This window comes from Rhipicephalus sanguineus, chromosome 1 (genome assembly GCF_013339695.2).
Source record: "Rhipicephalus sanguineus isolate Rsan-2018 chromosome 1, BIME_Rsan_1.4, whole genome shotgun sequence".
NCBI classification, from domain to species: Eukaryota; Metazoa; Arthropoda; class Arachnida; order Ixodida; family Ixodidae; genus Rhipicephalus; species Rhipicephalus sanguineus.
In genome coordinates this window covers 4,176,031-4,202,451 of record NC_051176.1, presented here as the reverse complement: position 1 = coordinate 4,202,451, position 26,421 = coordinate 4,176,031, and the positions used below count along the sequence as shown (strand labels likewise).

General features: G+C 44.4%; 1 protein-coding gene across 1 annotated transcript in view; it reads left to right on the top strand.

Annotated features, from left to right (window-relative positions):
* LOC119389293 (uncharacterized) overlaps window positions 1–26,421 on the top strand; it is a 450,101-nt gene that overhangs the window by 128,070 nt on the left and 295,610 nt on the right. The window contains exon 6 of the mRNA XM_037656505.1: window positions 7,994–8,096. Coding sequence (XP_037512433.1) covers window positions 7,994–8,096 — 103 coding nt within the window. The remainder of the gene's footprint in view (window positions 1–7,993; window positions 8,097–26,421) is intronic.

Genomic DNA, 26,421 nt, shown 5'->3' with positions numbered 1-26,421 from the left:
CCTGCCCAAAGGCAGTGCCGCCGAGATAGCAAAGTTCTTCGTTGAGAACATCCTCCTACGTCATGGCGCCCCATAGGTTCAGAAGCATACGTTGTTGGGCTAGTCGGTTCATGTCCTTTCAGAAGCCATGGATGTGGCTATTTCGTGCAAAGAAAACACAAGGGGAGGGTTAAGGGTAGCGCAAACTTTCGACTGTTTATTCCAAATTTACTGCAGTAGTATATATATATATATGCAAACGCATGCGCAGAAAGCGAGGCAAACATAAAACAGATAACCTTTTTTGCAATGCAATACATAGGTATAGACATGCGCAAAAGGGCAGGCTCACAACAATCGGATACCATCCTAATCACAACCTGCGATGCAATAAAAGGTAAAGATGGGGCACATTTGCCGGCCCACTGTAATTCCCACAAGTGTGAGCCGTATCTGCATAAAATTCAGATTCTTTCGAGAAGCAGGGACACCACTGCTCGGGAGTTTTTAGAAGCTTTTCACATAAAAACACGAGGTTTATTATGCATTAGTGACACTTCATTGTTCCTTTCGCAGGCAGAGAGCACGTTCTTGCATCGCAGGTTGTGATTAAGATGGTATCCGATTGTTGTGAGCCTGCCCTTTTGCGCATGTCTATACCTATGTATTGCATTGCACAAAACGTTATCTGTTCGATGTTTGCCTCGCTTTCTGCGCACGCGTTTGCATATATATATATATATATATATATATATATATATATATATATATATATATATATATATATATATATATATATATATATATATATATATATACTACTGCAGTAAACTTGGAATAAACAGTCGAAAGTTTGCGGTACCCTTAACCCTCCCCTTGTGTTTTATTTGCGCGAAATAGCCACATCCGTGGCTTCTGAAAGCCCCAGAGCTTCTAATCAGGGACAGAGGTACCGCTTTTACAGCGGACCTAACTCAGGGAATTCTCAGATACAGCCAGACAAGTCAGCGCCGCACAAGCGCCTACCACCCACAAACAAATGCCCTCACTGAGCGTCTAAACAAGACAATCGCTGACATGCAGGCCATGTACGTCGACGTAGAACACAAGACCTGGGATGCCATCCTTCCGTACGTGACCTTGGCATACAACACGGCCATACAAGAAACGACGCAAATGACGCCGTACAAGCTGGTCTACGGAAGGAACCCGGCAACGACGCTCGACGCAATGCTACCAACCGCCACCGACGAAGACAATCTCGACGTCGCCGCTTATTTGCAATGCGCTGAAGAAGCTCGACAGCTCGCCGCCTGCGCATCAAGAACCAGCAGAGGGCCGACAGGCGTCACTATAATCTGCGACGACGCCACATGGAGTACCAACCAGGCGACTGTGTTTGGGTCTGGACGCCGATACGCCTACGTGGGCTCAGTGAAAAACTTCTTCGGCGATACTTTGGGCCATACAAGGTGCTTCGACGTCTCGGCGTTCTTGACTACGAGGCCATCTCGGACGGCATTACGAACTCCCAGCGACGCCGCGCACGACCCGAAGTCGTCCATGTCGTGCGCCTTAAGCCGTTTTTTTGAGCGTTAGTGAACCTGGGGACTCTACTTTTTCCTTTGTTATTGTAATTTTTGTGTATGCTCTTGCTTTTTTCCCGTCTGTGTTCTGTCACAAGCATCGGGACGATGCTTTTTCAGAGGGGGGCAATGCCACGCCTGCTTCTTGTTTTATTTTGATGTATTCGGGTTTGACCAGGAATCACGGTGAGCAAAGCTCGGCGCTGACCGCGCGGCAGTGTTCGAGGAGCTTTGCGATTGTAGTAGATCACTTTGTGCAGATTGCGCGCAGGCGGCAAACAGCCTCTATTATTCCAGAGCTTGCGCGACCACCAGTGATAAGACTGGAAAGTTCGATGCGTGATGTATAAAAGATTGCGCGTCCCAGCTTTATCGACGGGCAACGCCTAGTTCGCTGCTATCAGTGTACAGCGTGTATTGCTGTTTGAGTTTTCATTTCCCGGCCACAAGTTCGGCCAAATAAAGAGGTTCATCTTGAACACGCCGGCAGTTGTCTTCGTCAACATCACGACCACGTGACAATATAGCCGGGTTTGAGTGTACTCGTTAAGAAATTTATATGACACATAGTAAAATATTCAAATGTTTACTCCATCCTACGCAGCATCTCTTAAATTTTTTTGCAAGAAAAACGTATTTGCAGCATAATATTATATACCAGTATGTGGGTATGAACATTTCAAACAAACATTTTGAAAGCATAACAGCCATCACATACTATATGCCATAAACGTTAAAAGTTAACTAAGACAAATAACTAAGAAAATTGACTGCTGAAGAAGTACACTGAGTCATCACTGCCTCGTAGAGTCGAAGAGATTGCTTCTAGCAGCGCCAGGATCGAGCGAGAACTGCTTTCTTTCTTCAGGAGAGCACATGTGGTTTTGGATGTCCCGGCCACTGCGCTGCTCACGCGCTCTTTAAAAAATCCCCACTCTGCCGAAACGCCAACTCTAGCTTGTGTACAATCACAGAGATGGTGGTACAAGTCCAAGTGCACAGCACTTTTTTAAGTAAGCCCTTGAAAAACATTTATCACAGGTGATCAATGCCTACTGGCGTGATACTTGTAAACTAGCCCTTACTGCGCAACCAGCAGGAAAGAAGAAGGGAGACAGGAAAGAGCGCAGACTACCAACTGTTTATTCTCAGATCACGAAGCCGATATATAGGCATGCCACGCTGCGCCATCACGATGCGCACGACACCGAGTTTCATTTACAACACTGTACCGCGGACAGAGCTGTGAAAAAACACCTCATTTTTACTGATCGCCACGTTTTTTGTTGTCACATAATCACGGGGTGTACACCTCTACTTTTATCTCTTTACTATTTAATCTTTTTACAACTCTAAGGTGGCGCGGACAACACATGAAAAGCCACAGTGAAAATTGTAAAGGCCATGGAAAATGACTAAAACTATAAAGCAACACTGCTCATATGATTCAAAGCCAAAGAGCAACAACGATGAAACACACCAATGAGGCAAAACACCAAGGTTCGCAACGTAAAGCCGTCTAAAAACTTTACAAAGCGTCATACGGGAAACAAAATAGGCGAAAAGAATGCACAGCCCTCATCAAAAGGTTAACAGAAGAATCCCTTTCCAAAGTGTTACTCCCAAAATGAAATATGGCCATTTAAGAAGACTATTTCTTTGCCCGAAAGCGATATCGACGGCATGCTTATGCACTTGTCATTGTACTGTGTTATAAAATACGCTTCTATAATTTCCCTTTCGGTCTTTTTCCTTGCTTTTGCCATGACTGTTACATTCTCGAATCGGGCGGTACAGCCACACGTCCTACAGTGAAAATCCAAATGGCCACCATTCTTGCCCCTTACAGCCAAACTGTGCTCCCGCATGCGTTCGTTGGGGCAGCGCCCCGTCTGCCCTATGTATGCTCTCCCACATGATAAAGGGATGTGATAAAATACAGCCGAAACACACCGAGTGAACACGTTTGCATGCTTTTTTGAGCAAACCGCCTTCTTCTGTTTGGTCATCGTCGAACAGATCTGCCCTAACGTTCTAGGCGCGGAGAACGCTACATCAACACGATACCTATTAGCAACTTTTTTCACATTATGGGATATGTTATGCAGGTACGGCATAACATGTAAAGGTTTCTTCTCCTTTTCTTTGACTTTGGAATCACCACCCTTGTATTTCTGAAGAAGGCTTTCGCAAGCACTGGAGATAATCTGCATGGGGTATCCAGCTGCACCCAGACGAACCACCTGTGTCTTGAAGCTCTCACGCATCAGATGCGGGCAGGACTTATCAAGGGCTGCTGCACAAGCTGACAGCACTATGCCCCTTTTAATCAACTTTGAGTGAGCGCTTTCGTACGGCAGCAGGCCTTTCTTGGATCGTGGATTGTATTTGTAGCAGATGTGCTCCTTGGTAAACTTCAGCCGTAGGTCCAGGAACTGGATCTCATTTCCAACCGCCATTTCATGAGTGAACTTTAAGCCACTGGAGTGTCTGGTAAAAGCCTCCAGGACATTATTCACAGCATCATGCACACGTTCACCCGGTATCTTTCTAAGCACAATAAGGTAGTCGTCGACATACCTGTAGGTGCGAACAACATCCAAGGAGGACAGCTCATCCTTCAGGCGCTGGTAAAAAGCTGCGAGGAATATGTCACTGAGGACAGGTGCGACAGCGGAACCAATGCAAATTCCGGCTTTTTGGACATACATACTTTCCTGGTGGCTGATTACAGTGGACTCAAGGTAGAACTTTAAAAGTTCCAAAAAGTATTACTGAAAATACAGTACTTATTTTGGAAATTCATTTCTCCAAATTCATCGATTGCCTGCCTGACAGCATCAAAAAGGGCACCATGTGGAATTGAGTAAAAAAGCTCTTCCACGTCGATTGAAAAGGCCGTAGACGCCGAAGGAAGACCTTCTTTCAACGTAGAAACAATTTTCGAAGAACTTCGCACTAAGAAAGGGTCACCGTTGCGAAGGGCTCCAAGGATAGTGTCACGGTACCCTGTAGGTACCGTGACACTATCCTTTGCCAACTGCCCTTCTCGGACACAATGAAGCGTAGCGGGTAGTCGGCCTTGTGCGTCTTGCAAGTGAAAAAGGACTGGAGTTACACACTTCCTGCTTTTGCCACTTCTCTGCAAATACCGTCAAGGTTCATTTCTTTCAACAGTTTTTGAGCCGCACTCTTCCGTTTTTTCGGACAAAAGTGCACCGCCTTGAAGTTCTTGTGCACTGATTCTAGTGCCTTGTTCTGGTACATCCCTTCGGGCAGAACCACGAAACCACCCTCTTTGTCCGATGTGAGAACCATTAATTTCCTTTCCTTAAGTGCGTCGACGACGAACCCCAAGGGAGGTCTAGGAACCGGCTGAGCACTCACCGTTCTTATCAGGCAGTCTATTCCATCCCCGATGGCCCTCTGCTGGTCCTGCTCTTGTACACGTTGGCGATGTTCGATGATGACCAAACAGAAGAAGGCGGTTTGCTCAAAAAAGCATGCAAACTTGTTCACTCGGTGTGTTTCGGCTGTAGTTTATCATATCCCTTTATCATGTGGGAGAGCATACATAGGGCAGACGGGGCGCTGCTTCAACGAACGCATGCGTGAGCACAGTTTGGCTCTAAGGGGCAAGAATGGTGGCCATTTGGATTTTCACTGTAGGACGTGTGACTGTACCGCCCGATTCGAGAATATATCAGTCATGGCAAAAGCAAGGGAAAAGACCGAAAGGGAAATTATAGAAGCGTATTTTATAAGACAGTACAATGACAAGTGCATAAGCATGCCGTCGATATCGCTTTCGGACAAAGAAATAGTCTTCTTAAATGGCCATATTTAATTTTAGGAGTAACACTTTGGTAAGGAATTCTTCTGTTAACCTTTTGATGAGGGCTGTGCGTTCTTTTCGCCTATTTTGTTTCCCGTATGACGCTTTGTAAAGTTTTTAGACGGTTTTAAGTTGCGAACCTTGGTGTTTTGCCTCATTGGTGTGTTTCATCGTTGTTGCTCTTTGACTTTGAATCATATGAGCAGTGTTGCTTTATAGTTTTAGTCATTTTCCATGGCCTTTACAATTTTCACTGTGGCTTTTCATGTGTTGTCCGCGCCACCTTAGAGTTGTAAAAAGATTAAATAGTAAAGAGATAAAAGTAGAGGTGTACACCCCGTGATTATGTGACAACAAAAAACGTGGCGATCAGTAAAAATGAGGTGTTTTTTCACAGCTCTGTCCGCGGTACAGTGTTGTAAATGAATCTCGGTGTCGTGCGCATCGTGATGGCGCAGCGTGGCATGCCTATATATCGGCTTCATGATCTGAGAATAAACAGTTGGTAGTCTGCGCTCTTTCCTGTCTCCCTTCTTCTTTCCTGCTGGTTGCGCAGTAAGGGCGAGTTTACAAGTATGAACCAACTAGCCTGCAAAGAAGTTTTGCTGGCGTGATAAGTAACAAGAGTGTAATAATTTGAATCTGCTGTTATGATCACACTGAAAGTGAAGATGTCATTCTAATTCTACGCTGACTTGTTCTGCCACCATTGACAATCATTATCATGATGATCGAGGTGATGACAGCAGGTGTTGCAAATTAAATTTTGGTTCATTTTCATAAGACATCGCACCAGTTTCTAAATGAATGTTTCTTGGAAATGTGGGCAAGCTTTAGAGTTGCGTAAATATTCATAATTTGTTATCAACTGTTTTTTTTTCTTTAAAATATTGCTGGGGTAAAGGGAATTTTGTTTGTTTGTTTGTTTATTAATACTGTCAACCCCAAGCTGGGGTTTTTACAGGAGTGGGAAACACATACAATGAAATAGCATACACATAAATGCTGAAATTCAAGCAAAAAAAAAAGAAAGAAGAAATGGTCATGAAATACGTTACAAAATAGAGACATACAGCGAACACAGGCATTTACACTAAAAGACAAAATTAAACACAGGCATGTGCACTTGCATTCTGCGCATTGAAAACAATTAACAAAGCGAGAGGCAATTTACATTGACATCGTGAATTATAGGAATAAAAAAAATAACAAAAAGATACTATGACGCATCTATTTCGGAGAAAATAAGCGATTCTAAAGCTGCAGAAAACTCTGTGATAGAGGAAGACATCGCGACTGTGTTTGGTAGTTCATTCCATTCTTTAATTGCCCTCGGAAAGAAGCTGTATTTAAATGCGTCGTTTCGGGTGGCTGGCGGCTGTATATATAAAGTGTGTTTGTGTCTAGAGCGCGGATCTGGAGAAATTTCAAAGAAATCTAATGAGTTAATTTTAACCTGACTACGAATAATGAGGAATAGAAATTTCAAACGGTCATACTTAGTTCTAAGTTCTAAGGCTTGTAGGTTTGCACGGTTGCAAAGTTCGGAAGCAGAGTGCATGCGTTGATATTTATTGAATATAAACCTGGCAGCCATTCTTTGAACTTTCTCCAGTTTATATAGGTTAGTGGTGGTGTGAGGGTCCCATACTATTTTAGAATATTCAATTATTGGTCGTACTAGCATTTTGTACGCAAGACTTTTTACTTCGGGTGTTGCGTCATGTAACCTTCGCCTCAGACCCCATAGAGTTTTGTTTGCCTTTCTACAGGTGACGTCTATGTGAGTATCCACCTCAAATCTGGAGTGAATATTAGCCCTAAATATTATATTCTGTTACCCTTTTTAGATCGTGGGAACCAATATTGTAATTATATTTGAGAGGTACCTTTTTTCTTGTTATGCTCATGCAAACTGATTTTACGGGGTTTAGAGTCATCTGCCATTCATTACACCATAGTAGAATTTTGTTTAAGTTGTTGTTCAGGTCTACCTGGTCTCTCAGGGATGTGATCTTGTTATATATAACGCAGTCATCTGCAAACAATCTCACGGGAACAGACAAATCTGAGGGCAGGTCATTTATGAAAATAAGAAATAAAAGAGAGAAATAAAAATTTCCCAAGAGATGTGTCGCGAGGTCGTGTGCTCAACACATTTGCTGTACTCGTGAGTGCCACCAAGAAGAGCATTGTTGTTGTTCCGACTGCTCCTTCAGTTGGAGCTGTTGGAAGTGTTGGGCTTGTGTGAGGTACACAGCCATGTTCAAATGTTCAGTATCTTTAAAACTGCACCAGCTGGGATCTCTTTTCCAGATTAAATTAAACGAAATTGGATGTATTTTAGCAGGAGACCTCAAGCAAAATTTTCGTTTGACATCCTGCAGTCGGAATGTATGTGGATTGGCCATTATTTGCTTGTGAGAGAAATAAAAGGAACAGGCAGCTCTCAGTGTGGTTGTTTAAAAGAGCACTCCTGAGAATTAATCCGTAATTTTGATGTAGTCTACATTGCATGAAGGATGTTTGAGTGATCTTTGGCTGTCTTTGCCTGCACCATGTGTTCATGACTGATTGCTACATTACAATGCAGGAATGAGTCTGCGTCTGGTGATGCAGAGCCCTCATCGCCTGAAACAGTGACGAATGACAAACCAGGTGTGGGCATCCCTGAGCGGCCCAGTGTTCAACCACAGGTCTGACATTCTCCATATTACGAAAGGCTTGTATAACTTTGTCCATGAAGCACTGTAGCGGAAGAATATTGCTGGCATCCACACCGTTATTCTCCACCACGCGTACCCGCAGCACCATGTCACACTTCCTAACACTGCTATAACAGTTTCTCTGTTGAAAACCAACGCAGTATATCTGGGTGCCAGTGGTTAAAATAGCTGGATTACCACATGATACACACGCTCATAACCATGAGTGGAGCTGGCCATGGTTTGCAATATGTTTGCCATGGTTGCTAAGGGGCCAAATGCCTAGAAAAAAAAGCGCGTCATACTTGGAAAAGCTAGGAGTCCATTTTGAAGTTGCGCTGCACTAAACCCTATGTGAAGAATAAATGTTGTTATAACTTTATGAATGACGGTATTTCGCAGGTTTACAGCAGTAACTGCCTTTTCTTTTCTTAATAACATGAAAAAAGAATGTGGAAGGTGCAGTGGACACCCATCTGCATTCCAATATTCCTTGTTGATCGTATAAGCTCGCATCAGAAACATTTTACTGAAACGAGAACAAGTTTGCGCGAGGTAGGAGTATGGTTTAGGCTTGTGCGAATATTCGAACGAATATTACGTTATTCAAATTCGCTTCGACTCGAATTTAAATTGGAAATTTCAAAGTATTCGAAATGAACGAATATGTGTATATTAGTCCGCATGTAACCCTCCTGTAAAGTAGAGGGGTGCAGTACCGTGAATACACCTTTCCAGGGAAAGTCAGCACTGCCGCGACGTCCCAATTCAAGGTTAAATCAACAGATGACCCTCACATCGATTCATTAGCGCACCCAGGATTTCTCTCAGGGGGATGGGGGGTTCAAATTCTGACAAGATTACAGGTGTGCGGGGGGGGGGGGGCAAGCGCATTGCATAATATGTCATTTTCTTGCTTCAGCTGGAGTAATGCGACAACAAATAAAATACCAAATAATAATAATAATAATAATAATAATAATAATAATAATAATAATAATAATAATAATAATAATAATAATAATTAATATTATTATGATAATTATTCAGCGTTTTACAGAAAGCTCTTGAAATAACTTGACAAGGCCGAAAAACCGTTCAGTGGAGCAGTGCACGTAGAAAATAAACTACAAATTGAATAAACCGACCCGTAACATAGTTACCAATGAGGTTGTTTAGCAGGTGCTTATTTTTCGTAATTTTGCAGTTTCATGTAGTGGTAAGGGTTCTGACACGTTGGCTGGCTGGCGGTCCCGCAGTGATGTTTAAAATGTTATTGCTCTCGTAGCACATACAAATGGGACGCAAGAAAGGCACACGCAGACACCCAGCGTCGTGTGTGTGTTTTCGTGTGCGTTTCTTGTGTCCCGTGTATTTGCACTAGTACAACCAATAACAAAATGCCATACGAACAAGCCCGCATGCATGGCAACTTTAGCTCTTAAAAAACTCTGCAGCTGATTTTTCTATACTTCCTTAGTGTAGAGTCTCGCCAAACTATAAATTTTAAAGCGCACCTGTAAATATTGCTTATAAACTACATAATATTCATTATAAACAGTATGTACAGTTCAATGCAGCACACGTACAGTACAGCAGAAGAACGTGTTGGGCGAGTTGGTGCTTGCTGAATGACATAATGCAGCGCTAAAAACACACACACCACAAAGTAAGGAACACAAACCGACGGGACAGGCGCTACTCACAACTTTAATGAAGACTACAAGATTGTGGCACATATATACACATCCCAATGCGCAAACGCAACGTCACAACCATATGGGGCGTATCATATCAAAGATTTCAAAAAATTGTGTTCCGCATTGTACAGGAAGACTGACGTCTGACTGACGCAATCATCATTCTTCTCTTTGATGTAGAAAGCCTCGAGAAGTTCACGCGCCGTTTTATCAGGGCTTCTGCCCAGAATCCTCACATCATTAAATCTTGGCACACAAGAGCAGGTCTTACAATGCGCCGAAAGGTGTGCAGTGAAATCCTTCTTTAGATTGTTTGCGTGTTCCCTCATGCGGTCATTAACACGTCTGCCCGTTTGTCCCACATAGGACTTCCCACAAGTTAGTGGTATTTCATATACCACCGCCGTCGCACACCGAATGTATGGGGTGGCATGCTTGACTTGGCAGCCCGTCTTTGAGGCGCCCATGATGCGGGGGCACAGTTGGGCCAGCTTGTTGGGTGCGGAAAAAACCACAGGTACATCGTACCTGTGAGCCACCTTTTTCAAATTGTGGCTTACCTTATGCAAGTAAGGCACAACAACCGGTCGTTGGCCGCTCCGCTCACCAGCTGTAGCCGCGTTTTCCCGCGCCCCTGCTTTTAGCTTGCGGTGCAGAGATCCTGCCACAGGTGCAATGACCGAATGAGGGAAGCCGGCTTTTGATAGCCGATCCAATTGGTGAAGAAAGCTGTCCCGCATCTTGTGCTCATAAGACTTTTTGAGCGAGGATCCCAGACACAGTGTGGCAATGGCCCTCTTCACCAGCTTGGAGTGGGCAGACTCGTACGGCAACAGTTCTCTTTTTGCTCTCGGTAAATAGCACCAGCAAACGTGATCCTCTGAAAAAGTCACTCTCAAATCTAAAAACTGTATGCTATTTCCAATGGGGTTCTCATGGGTAAAAGTAAGGCCTTTACCATTTGCTTTAAAAACATCTAAAACCTTGTTGACCTCGGAAACTTTAAAAGAACACGCGTGGTTCATCACAATAAAAAAGTCGTCGACATATCTAAAAACCTTTAAAACAGGCTTTCCCATGAAGCAGTTGTCAATGTTCTGATCTACTTCCGATAGGAAAATGTCACAGAGTAAAGGTGCTACGCAGGAACCAATACAAATGCCCTTCTTTTGAAGATACAAACGGTTGTCAAAAGTGATAAAGGTATTCTTAAGGTAAGCATCAAGTGAAACTAAAAAGCAATCTACACTTATACCCACGGCATTTTGAAACTGAACTTCCCCGTTATATTCAACACATTTCTTAACCGTAGAAAAGAGAGCATCATGTGGCACAGAGTAAAACAGTTCTTCAATATCTACAGAAAAAGCGTAGCCAATTCTCTGATTATCCTGAAAGAACCGACATATTTCATCGGAGTTACCAACACAAAAAGGATCACGAAGTTTCAGCTATTTGAAGCACCTCAAGAGGAATCTACTATCTACGTTTGTATCTTCAAAAGAAGGGCATTTGCATTGGTTCGTGCGTAGCACCTTTACTCTGTGACATTTTCCTATCGGAAGTAGATCAGAACATTGACAACTGCTTCATGGGAAAGCCTGTTTTAAAGGTTTTTAGATATGTCGACGACTTTTTTATTGTGATGAACCACGCGTGTTCTTTTAAAGTTTCCGAGGTCAACAAGGTTTTAGATGTTTTTAAAGCAAATGGTAAAGGCCTTACTTTTACCCATGAGAACCCCATTGGAAATAGCATACAGTTTTTAGATTTGAGAGTGACTTTTTCAGAGGATCACGTTTGCTGGTGCTATTTACCGAGAGCAAAAAGAGAACTGTTGCCGTACGAGTCTGCCCACTCCAAGCTGGTGAAGAGGGCCATTGCCACACTGTGTCTGGGATCCTCGCTCAAAAAGTCTTATGAGCACAAGATGCGGGACAGCTTTCTTCACCAATTGGATCGGCTATCAAAAGCCGGCTTCCCTCATTCGGTCATTGCACCTGTGGCAGGATCTCTGCACCGCAAGCTAAAAGCAGGGGCGCGGGAAAACGCGGCTACAGCTGGTGAGCGGAGCGGCCAACGACCGGTTGTTGTGCCTTACTTGCATAAGGTAAGCCACAATTTGAAAAAGGTGGCTCACAGGTACGATGTACCTGCGGTTTTTCCGCACCCAAGAAGCTGGCCCAACTGTGCCCCCGCATCATGGGCGCCTCAAAGACGGGCTGCCAAGGCAAGCATGCCACCCCATACACTCGGTGTGCGACGGGGGTGGTATATGAAATACCACTAACTTGTGGGAAGTCCTATGTGGGACAAACGGGCAGATGTGTTAATGACCGCATGAGGGAACACGCAAACAATCTAAAGAAGGATTTCACTGCGCACCTTTCGGCGCATTGTAAGACCTGCTCTTGTGTGCCAAGATTTAATGATGTGAGGATTCTGGGCAGAAGCCATGATAAAACGGCGCGTGAACTTCTCGAGGCTTTCTACATCAAAGAGAAGAATGATGATTGCGTCAGTCAGACGTCAGTCTTCCTGTACAATGCGGAACACAATTTTTTGAAATCTTTGATATGATACGCCCCCTATGGTTTGTGACGTTGCGTTTGCGCATTGGGATGTGTATATATGTGCCACAATCTTGTAGTCTTCATTAAAGCTGTGAGTAGCGCCTGTCCCGTCGGTTTGTGTTCCTTACTTTGTGGTGTGTGTGTGTTTTTAGCGCTGCATTATGTCATTAAACGTACAGTACAATTCTCAGCTCACGAATAAACTGCATTGTAGCTACACTTACTGACTTTCCAGCGTAGATTCCCAGGTCATTCGGGCGCATATAGGTTCAGCGACTGAACCATCCTTAGTAAAAATTTACTGGTCAATGAACGCATGAGACGACGATATCTGCTGAGTCACCGGTTCCTCTATGACCGTAATCGGGCATTCCGGTGTTGTTGCTGCGTCTCTTTAATATGAACGCAAAATCTTTTTTGGGACAAGTAAGTGAGGATCGTGTTCGACTGGCGCTTCAGCGAGAGGGCTTTGGCGAGGTAGGTCATTGTCGACGCAGTTTCACGCAGCAAACACAGCAGCAAGTTCTAGCAAGCAAACTGAACTTGCGCATGTGTGCACATCAAACGTTGTAGTTTCCGTCCGATGTGCATGCAAAAAAGAATGGTAAAAAGAGTGGCGAGAGACGTTTACTGAAAAAAAAAATCGCAGCATATCCACGGGTGAATGATGAAGAGCTTGGGCAAAGATCCTGAAGCAGTCATGGTTACACCGTGAAATCTTCAGTGGTTTCGCCCAGCAGTAATCAAAGTGATAGCCCAGTACATCATCAAAGACGTGAGAAACACTGTATATATTTATACAAGAAATTTTATTAATCGTAAGTGGTAGCTGGACGTGGCTTCCGTTCCCCCTTCATTATAACGGCTTTATCGTCGGTGAAGTAATGGATGGGTGATCGGTCGTAGTGGGATGTTTGCACAGATGAAGTAGTGGGCAGTTTGCAAAGGTGGCTTCCGTTCCCCCTTCATTATAACGGCTTTATGGTCGGTGAAGTAGTGGATCGGTGATGTTTGCAAAGACGAAGTAGGGGCCAGTTTGCAAAGGATTGGTGATGGGTCGTAATGGGATGTTTGCAAAGACGAAGTAGTGGCCAGTTTGCAAAGGTGGTTACGCCGGACGGACAACGGAGACGTGACAAGGTTAGACTAAGAGGAGCTTCGCCCCTAAAAGAAAATGAAATGTGCAGCCCCAACAGACCTTCCGCGCTTTCCCAAGGTTTCTTTTTCTTGCCAGACGTCGTTAAAAACATTTGCTCATTCTGCCACGGCTTCTTGCTCGTCCCATCTTCGCAACGTATAGACTCCACATGGCATGTTTGGGTTCGCTATGTGCGTGCAAAGCTGTGACAATGGCGGGCGACGCACACACTAGTTGCTAAAAGGCTTGCTCAGAAATGCAGGAACCTCTCAATGTGCTTAAACTAATATGGCCGTGTGCTCGTGCTATGCAGCCTCCGTGGGTTCGCGGTCGCTTTGATGAACGAGCCGCATGCGAGGTGGCCTTTCTTCTCGCCACACTAACACGTCTCGTTCGTCCACTGTCAACGAGGTTCAGAAAAAAAATGCGCGACCACTCCGTTGCAGCCATTAAGCGACAGACGGTACCATTCACCAGCAGCCCCGAAGGAAATAGAGGACACGTGCGTCGAAGCTTCGCGGATAGATCAGATGCCGCCGACGCCTTCTTAACTTTAAAATTTGAGTGAGCATTGTCCCAACGTTTCAGAAACCATACGGTTCCTTCTTTGGAGTTTGAGGAAGGAACACACTTGAAGAGGGCTTCTTTTCTTGTTCGGCGGATATGAAAGGTTGCTTCAGGCCAGGGGCGTAGCCAAGGGGGGGGGGGTTGGGGGTGTTCAACCCCCCCCCCCCCGAAATTTTTCAGTTTTGCTTGCGTATGTATACACGCATACATACAAACACACGCACGAACATACATAAAGCATGTTTGAACCCCCCCCCAAAAACATTTCTGGCTACACCCCTGCTTCAGGCGGTGGCGATGCTTGTCGGCAAAGGAACAGAGGTGTGCAAGGGCTTGACCGGAAGGCAGGTGTTGAACAGTGAAAGGGGTGCGGAGCTTTTTAGACATGTCGAAGTGGCGGTACGCCAACACCCTCTAGACTGGTGTTGGGTACGCAGATGCATCTCTCCCATTCTTTCTCTCTTTCTTTCTTTCTTTCTTTCTTTCTTTCTTTCTTTCTTTCTTTCTTTCTTTCTTTCTTTCTGTTTTTTTTGTGTTGTACACAAGGGGTAGGTTGCCTTGAGCGCAGTTCACGTTGTTTGGGGTCGTTTGCATATGCCAGTATTCATTTCCAGTAGTTGGTTTCAACGGCGAGGACTGTAATTTCAGGAAAATTGATTCGGCGTTCTGCGTCCTCGGTATGTTCGGCTATGGGGTTGCGATCTCTTGCAAAATTGGGGACGTCGTTCCCGTCATTCTTTCATGTTATCGGTCGAGCTGGCGTCGCAGCCAGCATGAGCAATTTTGTAGACAATGCCTTGAATTTTCTTTTTCGGCGGCCGGTCGTTGGGAGCGATGGTTTTGCTCACGCCTCGGCTAGTAGAGACTGGTGCACTTCTGTGGTGGTGTTGATTGAAAAAGGGGGGGGGGTGGTGTTGCTCGATTTATCAGCTTGCGTCGTGTTTTTGGAAGTGAACTTCTTTCTGAATAAAAGACTCCGTAGCCGTCTTGGTGAGTTTCTTGAATATATCTTGTTTTTATTTTGTTTTTTTCACTTTGTGCGCTGCAGTGTGTTCCGGCTCTTCGCATTAATGTCTAAGACTAATATCTTCCGGATATTTAGGGTGTCTGAAGAAAACTGAGGATATCGACTTGTGTAGTTGTTTTTGCAGAGTTTTATTTTCAGGCTACCAAAAAATCCAAACACGGCTGAGAGTCTTATGTTTCAAGGGCGAACTGAATTCTAACTCGATGAAATTTATAAGAAAGAGAAAAATTATGACGTAGGATCTCTTGACAATGGAAAAAGAGTCGTTTAGACGTATCTGAGAAAGATTTTTGGTTGCGGCTGGAGTGAAAGGAGAGCTCATCCCTCGATGTGTTCCATTGTTATATTTGCCATGGCATGCTCTATTGTAGTAATCAAATGGGCAAGAAAATATAAAAGGGGCCAGACTGACAACCCGTGAAAGCGTCTTCTTTCTTGGAAAGCTGCTTCCCTGGAAGTGAACGCTGAGCCATAGAGCATGCGGTTTGCATTCTTTCAATTTAGGAGTAGATGAGTGAATACAGCACATTTCTAGAGCCAGTCAGGAAAAGTCGACCTTAAGACACCTTTGGATATGAAATGAACTTAGGACTCCCGGTGAGGACAGCGGGGCAGTTACGGGGGCGGGGGGGGAGGTAGGTCGGCCTCAGGGGGCGAGTTACAACCCCCGAAACGCCCCCCGTCAATGCGCCACTGCATCGATTCATCATTTTTAAAGTTTATAAGCTTCTTATACCGGCTTATATGCTCTAAGTATAGTAAATTTTAAAACGTAACATATTTTACAGGTTATCACTTGCATTCTACCGAAAGTCAAATGCTGCTACTATTCAAAGTTGCTTCCACTTCCTTTGAACAAAATAGAATGACATTTGCATATGCCTTGTTTCAATTTAAAGGGGCCCTGCAACACCTTTCTTAGTTATATTGGAATAGTCTCATTAGTGACGTATGACTCTTCACGAGTCATATGCCGCAAAAATTTTTCGAATCCGTCAAGTCTAAGTGGTGTTACCAAATTATAGAGATCACGTTCCGGAGCTTTCTCCCTCAACTCAACGCCGCGAGCGCGCGGAAAGCTGCGCGGGGCGTGAAGGGAGGGAGGGCGGAGGCGCGAGGAGGCGGGCGGCATTTTTTTTCTTCATTTTTTTCTCTCTGGCGTCTCGGCGCAACCACGTGGTCTGTGGCGCCACTTCCGGTCGGCTTGCGCGCTCGTCGTCGAACGGAGGCCATCGCACCGTGTATCGCGCGTGCTTGAAAACTGCGAGTCGGTTTGGTAATGTTGGGTGTGCACCTCGAACTGCCGTAGTGTTTTCATCGCTCTGCCAACCATGGACGCAAACCTGCGTGCGCGTTTGGAACGAATGACAGCTGAGATGGGTTTCGACCCACACTCCGATACACCGCCTCGTCGCACTGCTCGCGCTTGAATCGTATTCAACACGGCAAAGCTGCGTGCACCCTTCTCCCAGTGGCGGTACTTCGATGCTGTTTGCTCTTCGAATGCGGGCGCACAGAGAGTGCGTGCTGACAACAAAGAACTAAAGCCTAGAAGAAAGGATCGTGGGTCATCGGGCCGGCGCGGACCCATCCCCCGGCTGTCTGCAGCTACCGTGAAAATGCGAGTCTGCTTGGTTGCTGTGTCGCGGTTTCTCGGGAACCTGAGACTACGGGGAGGATACGCCGAGGTACGGCTCGATGACATACGATGACATACTGAACAGACAGCGAACGGGACTCTCGCCATACAGCGAACACAGGTATCCTAAGCTAACCGGCGCCAGCATTGTTATCGGAGAAATGCTGCACCGCTGCCTCGGTCGGTCGTGAGAACGTGCCGACGATGCAGTTTCCAGCTGACGAGGCAACACTCGAACGGCTGCCACTCTCAACGGCAACCGGCGATGGTCAAAAGCACAGAAATATTCACGATTTCGGCACTGCGCATGGTGAAGAAAACGCAACCACGCAACTACGAGCAGACGAGCTGTCGGTGAGACCGGGAGTGCTAATATTAATGTTTGTTCGGTGTTTTAACGGCATAACACTATATAAACATACATATTATCTACTTATTGAACTCAAAATTAACAACGAAGGTAATAACGAGGGTGTTATCGTGATTATAACATCAGCCAATGGTTGAACTGCCGACAATCGCGTCATATATTGCGGACCAATACATCATTTCTCGAGAGAAGAGGAAGCGATGTTCAGCTGACTTTGAGAATTTATTGTAAATTCCAGGCCGCTCGCTTCGCTATTATATTTGGCTCGCGTGTTCTCGGGAGCCTCGACTACCGATTGACAGCGCTTTTTGACCCTGCTCAAAAGGTGTTGCAGGGCCCCTTTAAGTATATATATATATATATATATATATATATATATATATATATATATATATATATAGAAGGAAAGAAGTGTTAATTTCAAGGGCTCGTTTTCTTTGTTATACACAATATTAATGAGAACTAACAGACAATAATGCCAAGGAAAGTATAGGGGATGTTTTTAGTAATAAACGTAAGGTAATTGTGAAGAAAGAAAAGTGGACGAAAAGATAGCTTGCCGCGGGCAGGGACCGAACCTGCGACCTTCGAATAACGCGTCCGATGCTCTACCAACCAACGTTACTAGAACAAACTCAGTTTCAAAGCTCCGTATCTCCGCCAGCGGAGGAGGGTGGTCCGAACGGCGGTCGCGAGAACTAGCGGCGCTGCAGTTCCGTCTTGCGCCACTATCGGCGCGTCGTCTGCTGCCACAGCATAACGCTGTGGTCCGCCGCACAGTTGCTCGCGGCAACTGCGCGGCAACTTTTTATTGTACTAGTTAGGTGGGTACTTAGGTGGATATGCATAAGGTCGTCTGTATGCATTGGCCCGCATGCGTTGTTCATTGATTGGCTAAGAATCGATGTTCGGTCTATATTGCCACGCCCACTTCTTGTTTTATTTTGATGTATTCGGGTTTGACCAGCAAGGACGGTTATCAACGCTCGACGCTGTCCGCGAAGCAGTGTTCGAGAAGCTTCGCGATTGTAATAGATCGTTTTGGTAAGATTGCGCGCTGCACGCGAATGTTCCAGCTTTGTCGAGAGATAACGCCGCCACCGGCGATATCGCTGGAAAGTTCGATAGCGCCTGTATAAAAGCCGACGCGCTTGACCGCTTGTCAGTTGATCGACGGTCGACGCCCTGTTCGCCGCTATCAGTGTATTGCTGTAGTTTGACTTTCAGTTTCCCGGCCAAATAAAGTTCGACCAAATAAAGAGTTTCATCTCGGACCTGCTGACTGCTGCCTTCGTCGACGTCACGACCCTGTGACAATATTTGAGCTGTCTACATTGCGCTTAACTTCCAAGCATAGGAGTTTCTAAGCGAATGAGGGTTTTCAGAGTAATTTTTATAACTACCATCACAATTTTAGCCGCTGCCGTCTTATCTAGACCAAGAACAACCAAACACGTTTCTAAAAGCCTTTATAGTGCACAAAGAAGCGTACTTACTCGAGATACAAAAACGTTCTAGAAAAACAGTACTCATGTTTTTACAATTTATTGAAAACACTTTCTCGAAAAACATCACCAATGCTTTGCAATGTTTACAGGACACGTTTTCGCGACGGTTAAAGGGATACTGACCCAAAATCGGAAAATTTTACGAGAACTCGGTAAATGAAATCTCAGTGTGCGATTACATCGAATAGATGTCGTCTCTGAGCAATTTTTTCAGCGGATAGTTGTATTTTCGGTGTCTCATCTTTCTACGTCGCATCCTTCTACGGTGCCTTAAACAATTTGAACAGATCGGCCGTGATGTGAGCACCGAGCAGTTGTTCGCGCGTACTCTGTCGCTAGAACAGTCGTCAGTATTCAACTTCAGTTTTTCAACTTCACCGAGCAGATGTTCCATGCCCGCAGCACTTTACACTGTGCGACAGCCGTTTGCGTTTCGTGCTGTAGCCGTTCACTACGCATGCACTACAATTATCTTTTGCACAAGTAAGTCTCCGTTCCCGAAGCAAGGTGTGGGATTGGGGGGCTAGTTGGTATTCCATTATTAAACTGCTCAGCGCAAGAAATTTGACACGGTACACATAGAAAAGACGAGGACCAGCGCTGGTCCTCGTCTTTTCTATGTGTACCGTGTCAAATTTTTGCGCTGAGCAGCCTGTTCCCGAGCCGGCGAGTGTAAAATATTCCGCACATCTTGTTCAATACCTCGTCGTAAAATCTCTCGAAAATCCACTACTTTGAAGGCATAGCGACAGCTGACAACTGATCGAATGTTAGTGTGATGCAACTCTCAGTCTCGGTAGCGTATATTGGTAATCGCCTGCCTTTCGTTTTGCTGTTCTATTTCTGGCGGCTCCTCCAAACTGGGCACTGGACTTTCGCGGGACGCCGTGCGTTTTTGGGGGGATTTGCGCCTCGGTCCCGAACATTTTGGCTTTGAAATGTGGGGTAGAAGTGCTGGGAACAAGCGCGGCACGGCACCGGGCGCGAGTTCCCACTTTCCACGTGGGATCAAAACGTCTTGTCCCGCAACGACACGACGATAGTGCTTTACAATGTCGTCACTCTCAAAATGAACGTCACAGACCTTGCATTTCGCAGTAAGCTTTCTATCTTTGCGATGCAAAGCTTGAATGGCGTAGGGTCTTTTGCAGGTCCGAAGTGTCGTGAAGCGGAGTCGTCGTTGCGGTAGCCGCGCTCTTGCAGCCCGGCGCAAAGCAAGTCGGCATACCGCACTGTGAATCTGTTCGCCCTCGTTACGCTTCGTACCTCATGCACGTGTCTTCGTACAAGACGCTAAGCCTGGTCAAGAACAGTCGCAAAAATGACGAGCTAACAAAGCGCAGACGACACCCACGTGCGCTCGTACATCGGCGGCGCCGATCACAACACGCGCCAGCCGCAGCCAGCCGCAGGAGCTAGACGTGACTGCAGCGCCACTAGTTCTCACGACCGCCACGCGGACCGCCTCTCCGGCGGAGCTTTTAAACTGAGTTTGTTCTAGTAACGTTGCTACCAACTGAGCTACCGCGGCGGCCATTCCTCCGTCCACTTTATAGGGTATATGTGTGCATTTAAATGTGGGAGCGTCAGTCAGCGCCGCCAGTAGCCATGATGGCGAGTGTGGAACACTCTATTTCTGCCTGTTGGCGTCACGTAGCAAGTGAACTTATTACGAGCTGGCAGCTGACCAATAATCCCTCGCATACTACCTGAAAGCATCAAGTCTGCCAGAACGAGACCCTCGCTATGAATGAAGGAAAGAAGTGTTAATTTCAAGGGCTCGTTTTCTTTGTTATACACAATATCAATGAGAACTAACAGACAGTAATGCCAAGGAAAGTGTAGGGGATGTTTTTAGTAATAAATGTAAGGTAATTGTGAAGAAAAGTGGACGAAAAGATAGCTTGCCGCGGGCAGGGACCGAACCTGCGACCTTCTAATAACGCGTCCGATGCTCTACCAACTGAGCTACCGCGGCGGCCATCCCTCCGTCCACTTTATAGGGTATATGTGTGCATATATATATGTATATATTGTGCAGATTAGCTGGGTCATGACAGATATGCTTATTTTTCTTTATAATATGTTATATATACTGTTTGAATTTGATTCGAAATTACTCGGTGAAATTACTATTCGTTTCGAAACTAACATTTACTATTTGCACAAGCCTAGTATAGTTCGAGGTAAAATATTCTGGGAAAAAAAAGTCTCCTTATGTTCTGATGCTTTTCTGATGCATTTCGCTGCCTGCGAAGATGCCGCTTCCAACGAAAAAGCGGAAGTTCACCACGCTGGAAGATCAGGCTGTAATCATCAGCGAGGTGGAAAAGGGCAGAAAAAAAGAAGCCGGCAGATCCCACGCATTGTGGGAATCGATGTAATGCGAAGCAGCCAGCAAAGAGCTGCATACATCGTCTTGTATGTCATTGAGGAAAATGCGTGTCATGGTTTTCATGTTAACTCCTATTATTTATGTTCGTCACACAGTCACATCGCGCAAGACCAATTCCGGGGTAGATCAAGCTAGCGAAACAGCCACCAGCGCGCCATGAGCGTGGCACGTAAGTCATGCTGTACATGACATGCGTGTCATGATTTTCATGATAACTCGTGTTATTTATGTTCGTCACACGGTCACGTCGCAACATACCAATTTTGGTGTATATCAATCTAGCGAAACGGCCGCCAGCGCCCCATGAGCGTGGCACGTAAGTCATGCTGTACATGACAGGTGTGTCATGATTTTCATGATAACTCGTGTTATTTATGTTCGTCACACGGTCACGTCGTAAGAGACCAATATTGGTGTATATCAAGCTAGCGAAACGGCCGCCAGCGCCCCGTGAGCGTGGCACGTAAGTCATGCTGTACATGACATGCGTGTCATGATTTTCATGATAACTCGTGTTATTTATGTTCGTCACACGGTCACGTCGTAAGAGACCAATATTGGTGTATATCAAGCTAGCGAAACGGCCGCCAGCGCACCATGAGCGTGGCACGTAAGTCATGCTGTACATGACATGCGTGTCATGATTTTCATGATAACTCGTGTTATTTATGTTCGTCACACGGTCACGTCGTAAGAGACCAATATTGGTGTATATCAAGCTAGCGAAACGGCCGCCAGCGCCCCGTGAGAGTGGCACGTAAGTCATGCTGTACATGACATGCGTGTCATGATTTTCATGATAACTCGTGTTATTTATGTTCGTCACACGGTCACGTCGCAAGATACCAATTTTGGTGTGTATCAATCTAGCGAAACGGCCGCCAGCGCCCCATGAGCGTGGCACGTAAGTCATGCTGAGCATGACATGCGTGTCACGATTTTCATGATAACTCGCGTTATTTATGTTCGTCACACGTTCACGTTGCAAGATACCAATTTTGGTGTATATCAATCTAGCGAAACGGCCGCCAGCGCCCCATGAACGTGGCACGTAAGTCATGCTGTACATGACATGCGTGTCATGATTTTCATGATAACTCGTGTTATTTATGTTCGTCACACGGTCACGTCGTAAGAGACCAATACTGGTGTACATCAAGCTAGCGAAACGGCCGCCAGCGCACCATGAGCGTGGCACGTAAGTCATGCTGTACATGACATGCGTGTCATGATTTTCATGATAACTCGTGTTATTTATGTTCGTCACACGGTCACGTCGCAAGATACCAATTTTGGTGTGTATCAATCTAGCGAAACGGCCGCCAGCGCCCCATGAGCGTGGCACGTAAGTCATGCTGTACATGACATGCGTGTCATGATTTTCATGATAACTCGTGTTATTTATGTTCGTCACACGGTCACGTCGCAAGATACCAATTTTGGTGTATATTTCATTTCATTTATTTGGGCATTTTCACAAAATGCCCACGAAGGGGGCAAAAGGAGAGTGTGTCTCCTGACTTGGCCCACTCTTCGTGAGGCACCTCGGGCAGGTACAGCAAGACAACGTATAGAATATACAATATATATACAAAGCAAAATAAACGAGGAATACGAAAGCAATTGGACAAAGATAAAGATGCAAACAAAGCTGTTCCTCAGCGATAAATACAAAATGCACTATAATCAGCACCATGTAACATATATTGAAATACATAGAAATTTAAATGTAATGTGAAAATAATGAATACATTAAATATATTACATACATTAAATAGTTACAACACATGCATCCTGGAATTGTGTTGAATTTATTACATTCATAATTCGCTTCCTAAATTCTCTAATGTTTGTAGCCTCCCTAGCGTATTCAATTATTTCAGGAATCTTGTTGCACAATAAAACAATTTGGTTATCAAGTGACTGTACACCATAGTTGGTCCGGCACATTGGCCCGACCAACGCAACAGTACGCAGATTATATGTAAGACTTCTGCTTAAATATGTATCAGAAAAAATCTGAAAATTATCTTTAATTTTTTTAAAGATTAACATGGCTAGTTGCATCCTATAGCACTCTGGGAATGGCAGTACATTATACACACGAAAAAGAGACGTGTTTGTTCGGACCGAGGTAGTTATTAGACCTAGTGCGCGTTTTTGGAGAAGAATTATACTTTCTCTATTTGTTTTGTTACACGTACCCCAGACTAAAATGCAATACATGATTTGCGAGTAGATAAAAGAAAAGTAAATCTGCCGTTTAACTCTCCCTGGAAGTAGATGCTGCAAGCGTCGAATTAGACCGATCGACCTTGATATCTTCATTCGAAGGTTGTCCACATGGTCAGACCAACTAAGGTCGCTTTGAAAAGATACGCCAAGAAATTGAATCTTATTTACCTGCGCAATGTTTTCCCCATTGAAAATCAAAGAGATAGCATGATCTACAGGCCTATTTTTTTGCTTAAAGAGCATAAATTTAGTTTTTTTATGTTTAGTTCTAGCTGGTTAACTGTAAGCCATAATCTTAGTTCATCCAACCAGAAATTTGCGGTTATCTCAATATCGCGGAGATCTAAACCAGAAAAGAATGCATTGGTATCGTCGGCGTACATTACTATGTTTGGTGTGAAAGGAATACTTACTATGTCGTTGATGTAAAGTACAAATAGTAAAGGACCAAGTATCGATCCTTGGGGAACCCCATACTTAATTACGCCCAAGTCAGACTTAAAATTATGAAGCTGTACATATTGTTTTCTTGCCCAAAGATAGCTTTTCATTAGATCAAGCGCAATTCCGCGTATTCCATACATTTGCAGTTTCCTAATTAGTATGTCATGCTTTATCGAATCAAAAGCCTTACGGAAATCCAGAAATATTCCGACAGTGTAAAGCTTTTTTTCAAAGTTATGAAGTAGGCTATCCTTAATACGGAGTAGAGCAATCTGAGTTGACCTACCTGGTTGAAATCCACACTGTTCTTCACAAATGACATTTCGTTTTGCTATAAAAGAATATACCCTCTTATATATCAGGCGTTCCGCGACCTTAGAGAAAAGCGGCAATATAGATATTGGGCGATAATTTTGAAGTTAATTTTTGTTACCTCCTTTAAAAATTATTGTTACGCGAGCTGTTTTCATGGCACATGGAAAAATTCCCGTCAAGAAGAGTCTGTTGCATATGTAGGTAAATGGGGCGACGATCGAGTCAATAACTGCCTTGATAGGTATTGCGGCAATGCCATCTTCGCCTGGAGAGCTGTTTTTTAGTGAGCATATGGCAGTGGCTACTTCCTCCTCGGTAACCGGTGATAAAAACAAAGAATTAGTAAATGAGCTTTGAATATAGCATTCAGCCGGTTTAAGGTCAGACGCTTGCGTTATATTACGTGACGATCCTGCCTCAAGAAAGTAAAGGTTAAATTTGTCTGCTAGTGCCTTGCCACTATAGTGAATGTCGTTTATCTGTATATCGCTAGGGACGGTGGCCCGTTTTCTTCCTATTATTAACTGAACTCCAAACCATTTTTGAGTTATTAATAATTGTAGAAAACTTGTAGGCATAGAAATCTATTTTCGCCTTCTTTAGGTCCTTGTTTACTTTGTTTCTGAAATTTTTGAACTCAGTGAGGTCAGTTTGTTCTTTTGTTTTTAAGAAATGCTGGAAAAGCTTGTTTTTTTCATTTATGCGCTTAAGAAGTGCCGGCGTAATCCACTCCTTTCTTGCTCTCTTGTGTTTCTTTACAACAACGTACGGAAAAGCAGTATTGTAATTACCAACAATTGTCGCCATAAACAGGTCGTACGCCTTAGACGGATCAGGTTCTCGGTACAGGTCATCCCAGTTGCAGTCAAGCATTAGAGAACGAAATCGGAGGATATTTGTATCGTTTATATCTCTGCGCATATATTTTGGAGAATTTTGCAGTTCTGGCATTGTTAATAGTGCAAAAAAAGGCAAGTGGTCACTTATACCTGAGCTGAATACTCCGGCTGATGCATTGTCAGGGGATAAATTAGTGAAACAGAGATCAATAATCGTTTCGGATTTGCTAGTTATTCTGGTAGGAGTGTTGATAATGTTTTCACAGCCATAGGACAACATTAATTCCATTAGTTTTAGCTTAGTAGGACCATCTTTTGAGACATCAATATTAAAATCACCAAATGATATCACGAACCATCGATTAGAATTAGCATGATGATAAAGCTTCTCTAAGAACTCAAGAAGTGCGTCAGCGTTACCATCTGGAGGGCGGTAGATCAGTACTATTACAACCTTGTTGTGTATCACAGTAACTGCCTCGAAATCGCTACACACAATACAATAGTCGGGCCACGCCTCATAAGGTAAGTTTTGTTTAATATATAAAGATACACCGCCACCGCGTTTTCCAATTCTAAACATTGATTCCGTATTGTAATTTCCCAAATTGACCACGTCTGACTGTGAAGAAAACCATGTCTCCGAGAAACCCATGATATCAAAGTCATAGTCGAGGTGTACTAATTCACTTTCGATTTCCTCACCCTTGTTCCTCATGCTCTGTGCATTAATATGATAAAGGGAAAGACCACGTTCAGAAAGAAAGTCTGAGTCTTTAATCAAATTCTTGAAAGAGGCAGCATTGTAATATATCGACTTGTTCATCAAAACACGAAAAAAGCAAAAAAGGCAATAGGTACAGTAATGTTTAAGCAATCTTGTCTAGATCATCTTCAGATGCAATTCGGATTGCACGTGCTTCAGAATTCTTTCTGACAAAAATCTTTCCCTGTGAAGACCAAGTGAACCGATAGTTCATCTCGGTGGCTCTAGTCCTTGCCATCCAAAGAAGCTTCTTATTTACAGGAGTTAGGTTATCAAGTAGCTGAATATTACTGTTTTTTTCTCTTAGTTCGGCGCGTTTTGCAAGCCATGCTGCCTTCAAGCTCAGTCGAGCAAATCTTATCAGTATAACTGGAGGTTTCCCTTTACGTGGTGGCAAGCGATGCGTACTTTCAACGTCACAGTCAGACAGTGTCTGTAGGCCAAGCGTCTTTGCAAGATCGTTGACTCGGGCCAGAGTATTCTCTTTTTCAATAAACGGCATGCCATGAATTTCCAGATTCTGGCGGCGACTGTATTGCTGTAGGTCATTTAGCTCTAGATTTAGCTTGACAATTTCTTTTTTGTCGAAGTTTTGCTCAACAGCTTCCACTCTGTTGCGGAGGCTTTCTATCTCTTTATCATGCCTTGCGCTGATTTCAAGAAGCTTGTCATGTGTATTTGACATGTGCTGAATGGATTGTTCAATGCTAGTCACTATTTGCTTTGATTCTGTAAGGTCATCGACCTTGGTTGTCAGGTGCGCCAAGCGTTTGTTAATTTCCGCAAGTTGCTGGCTTAGG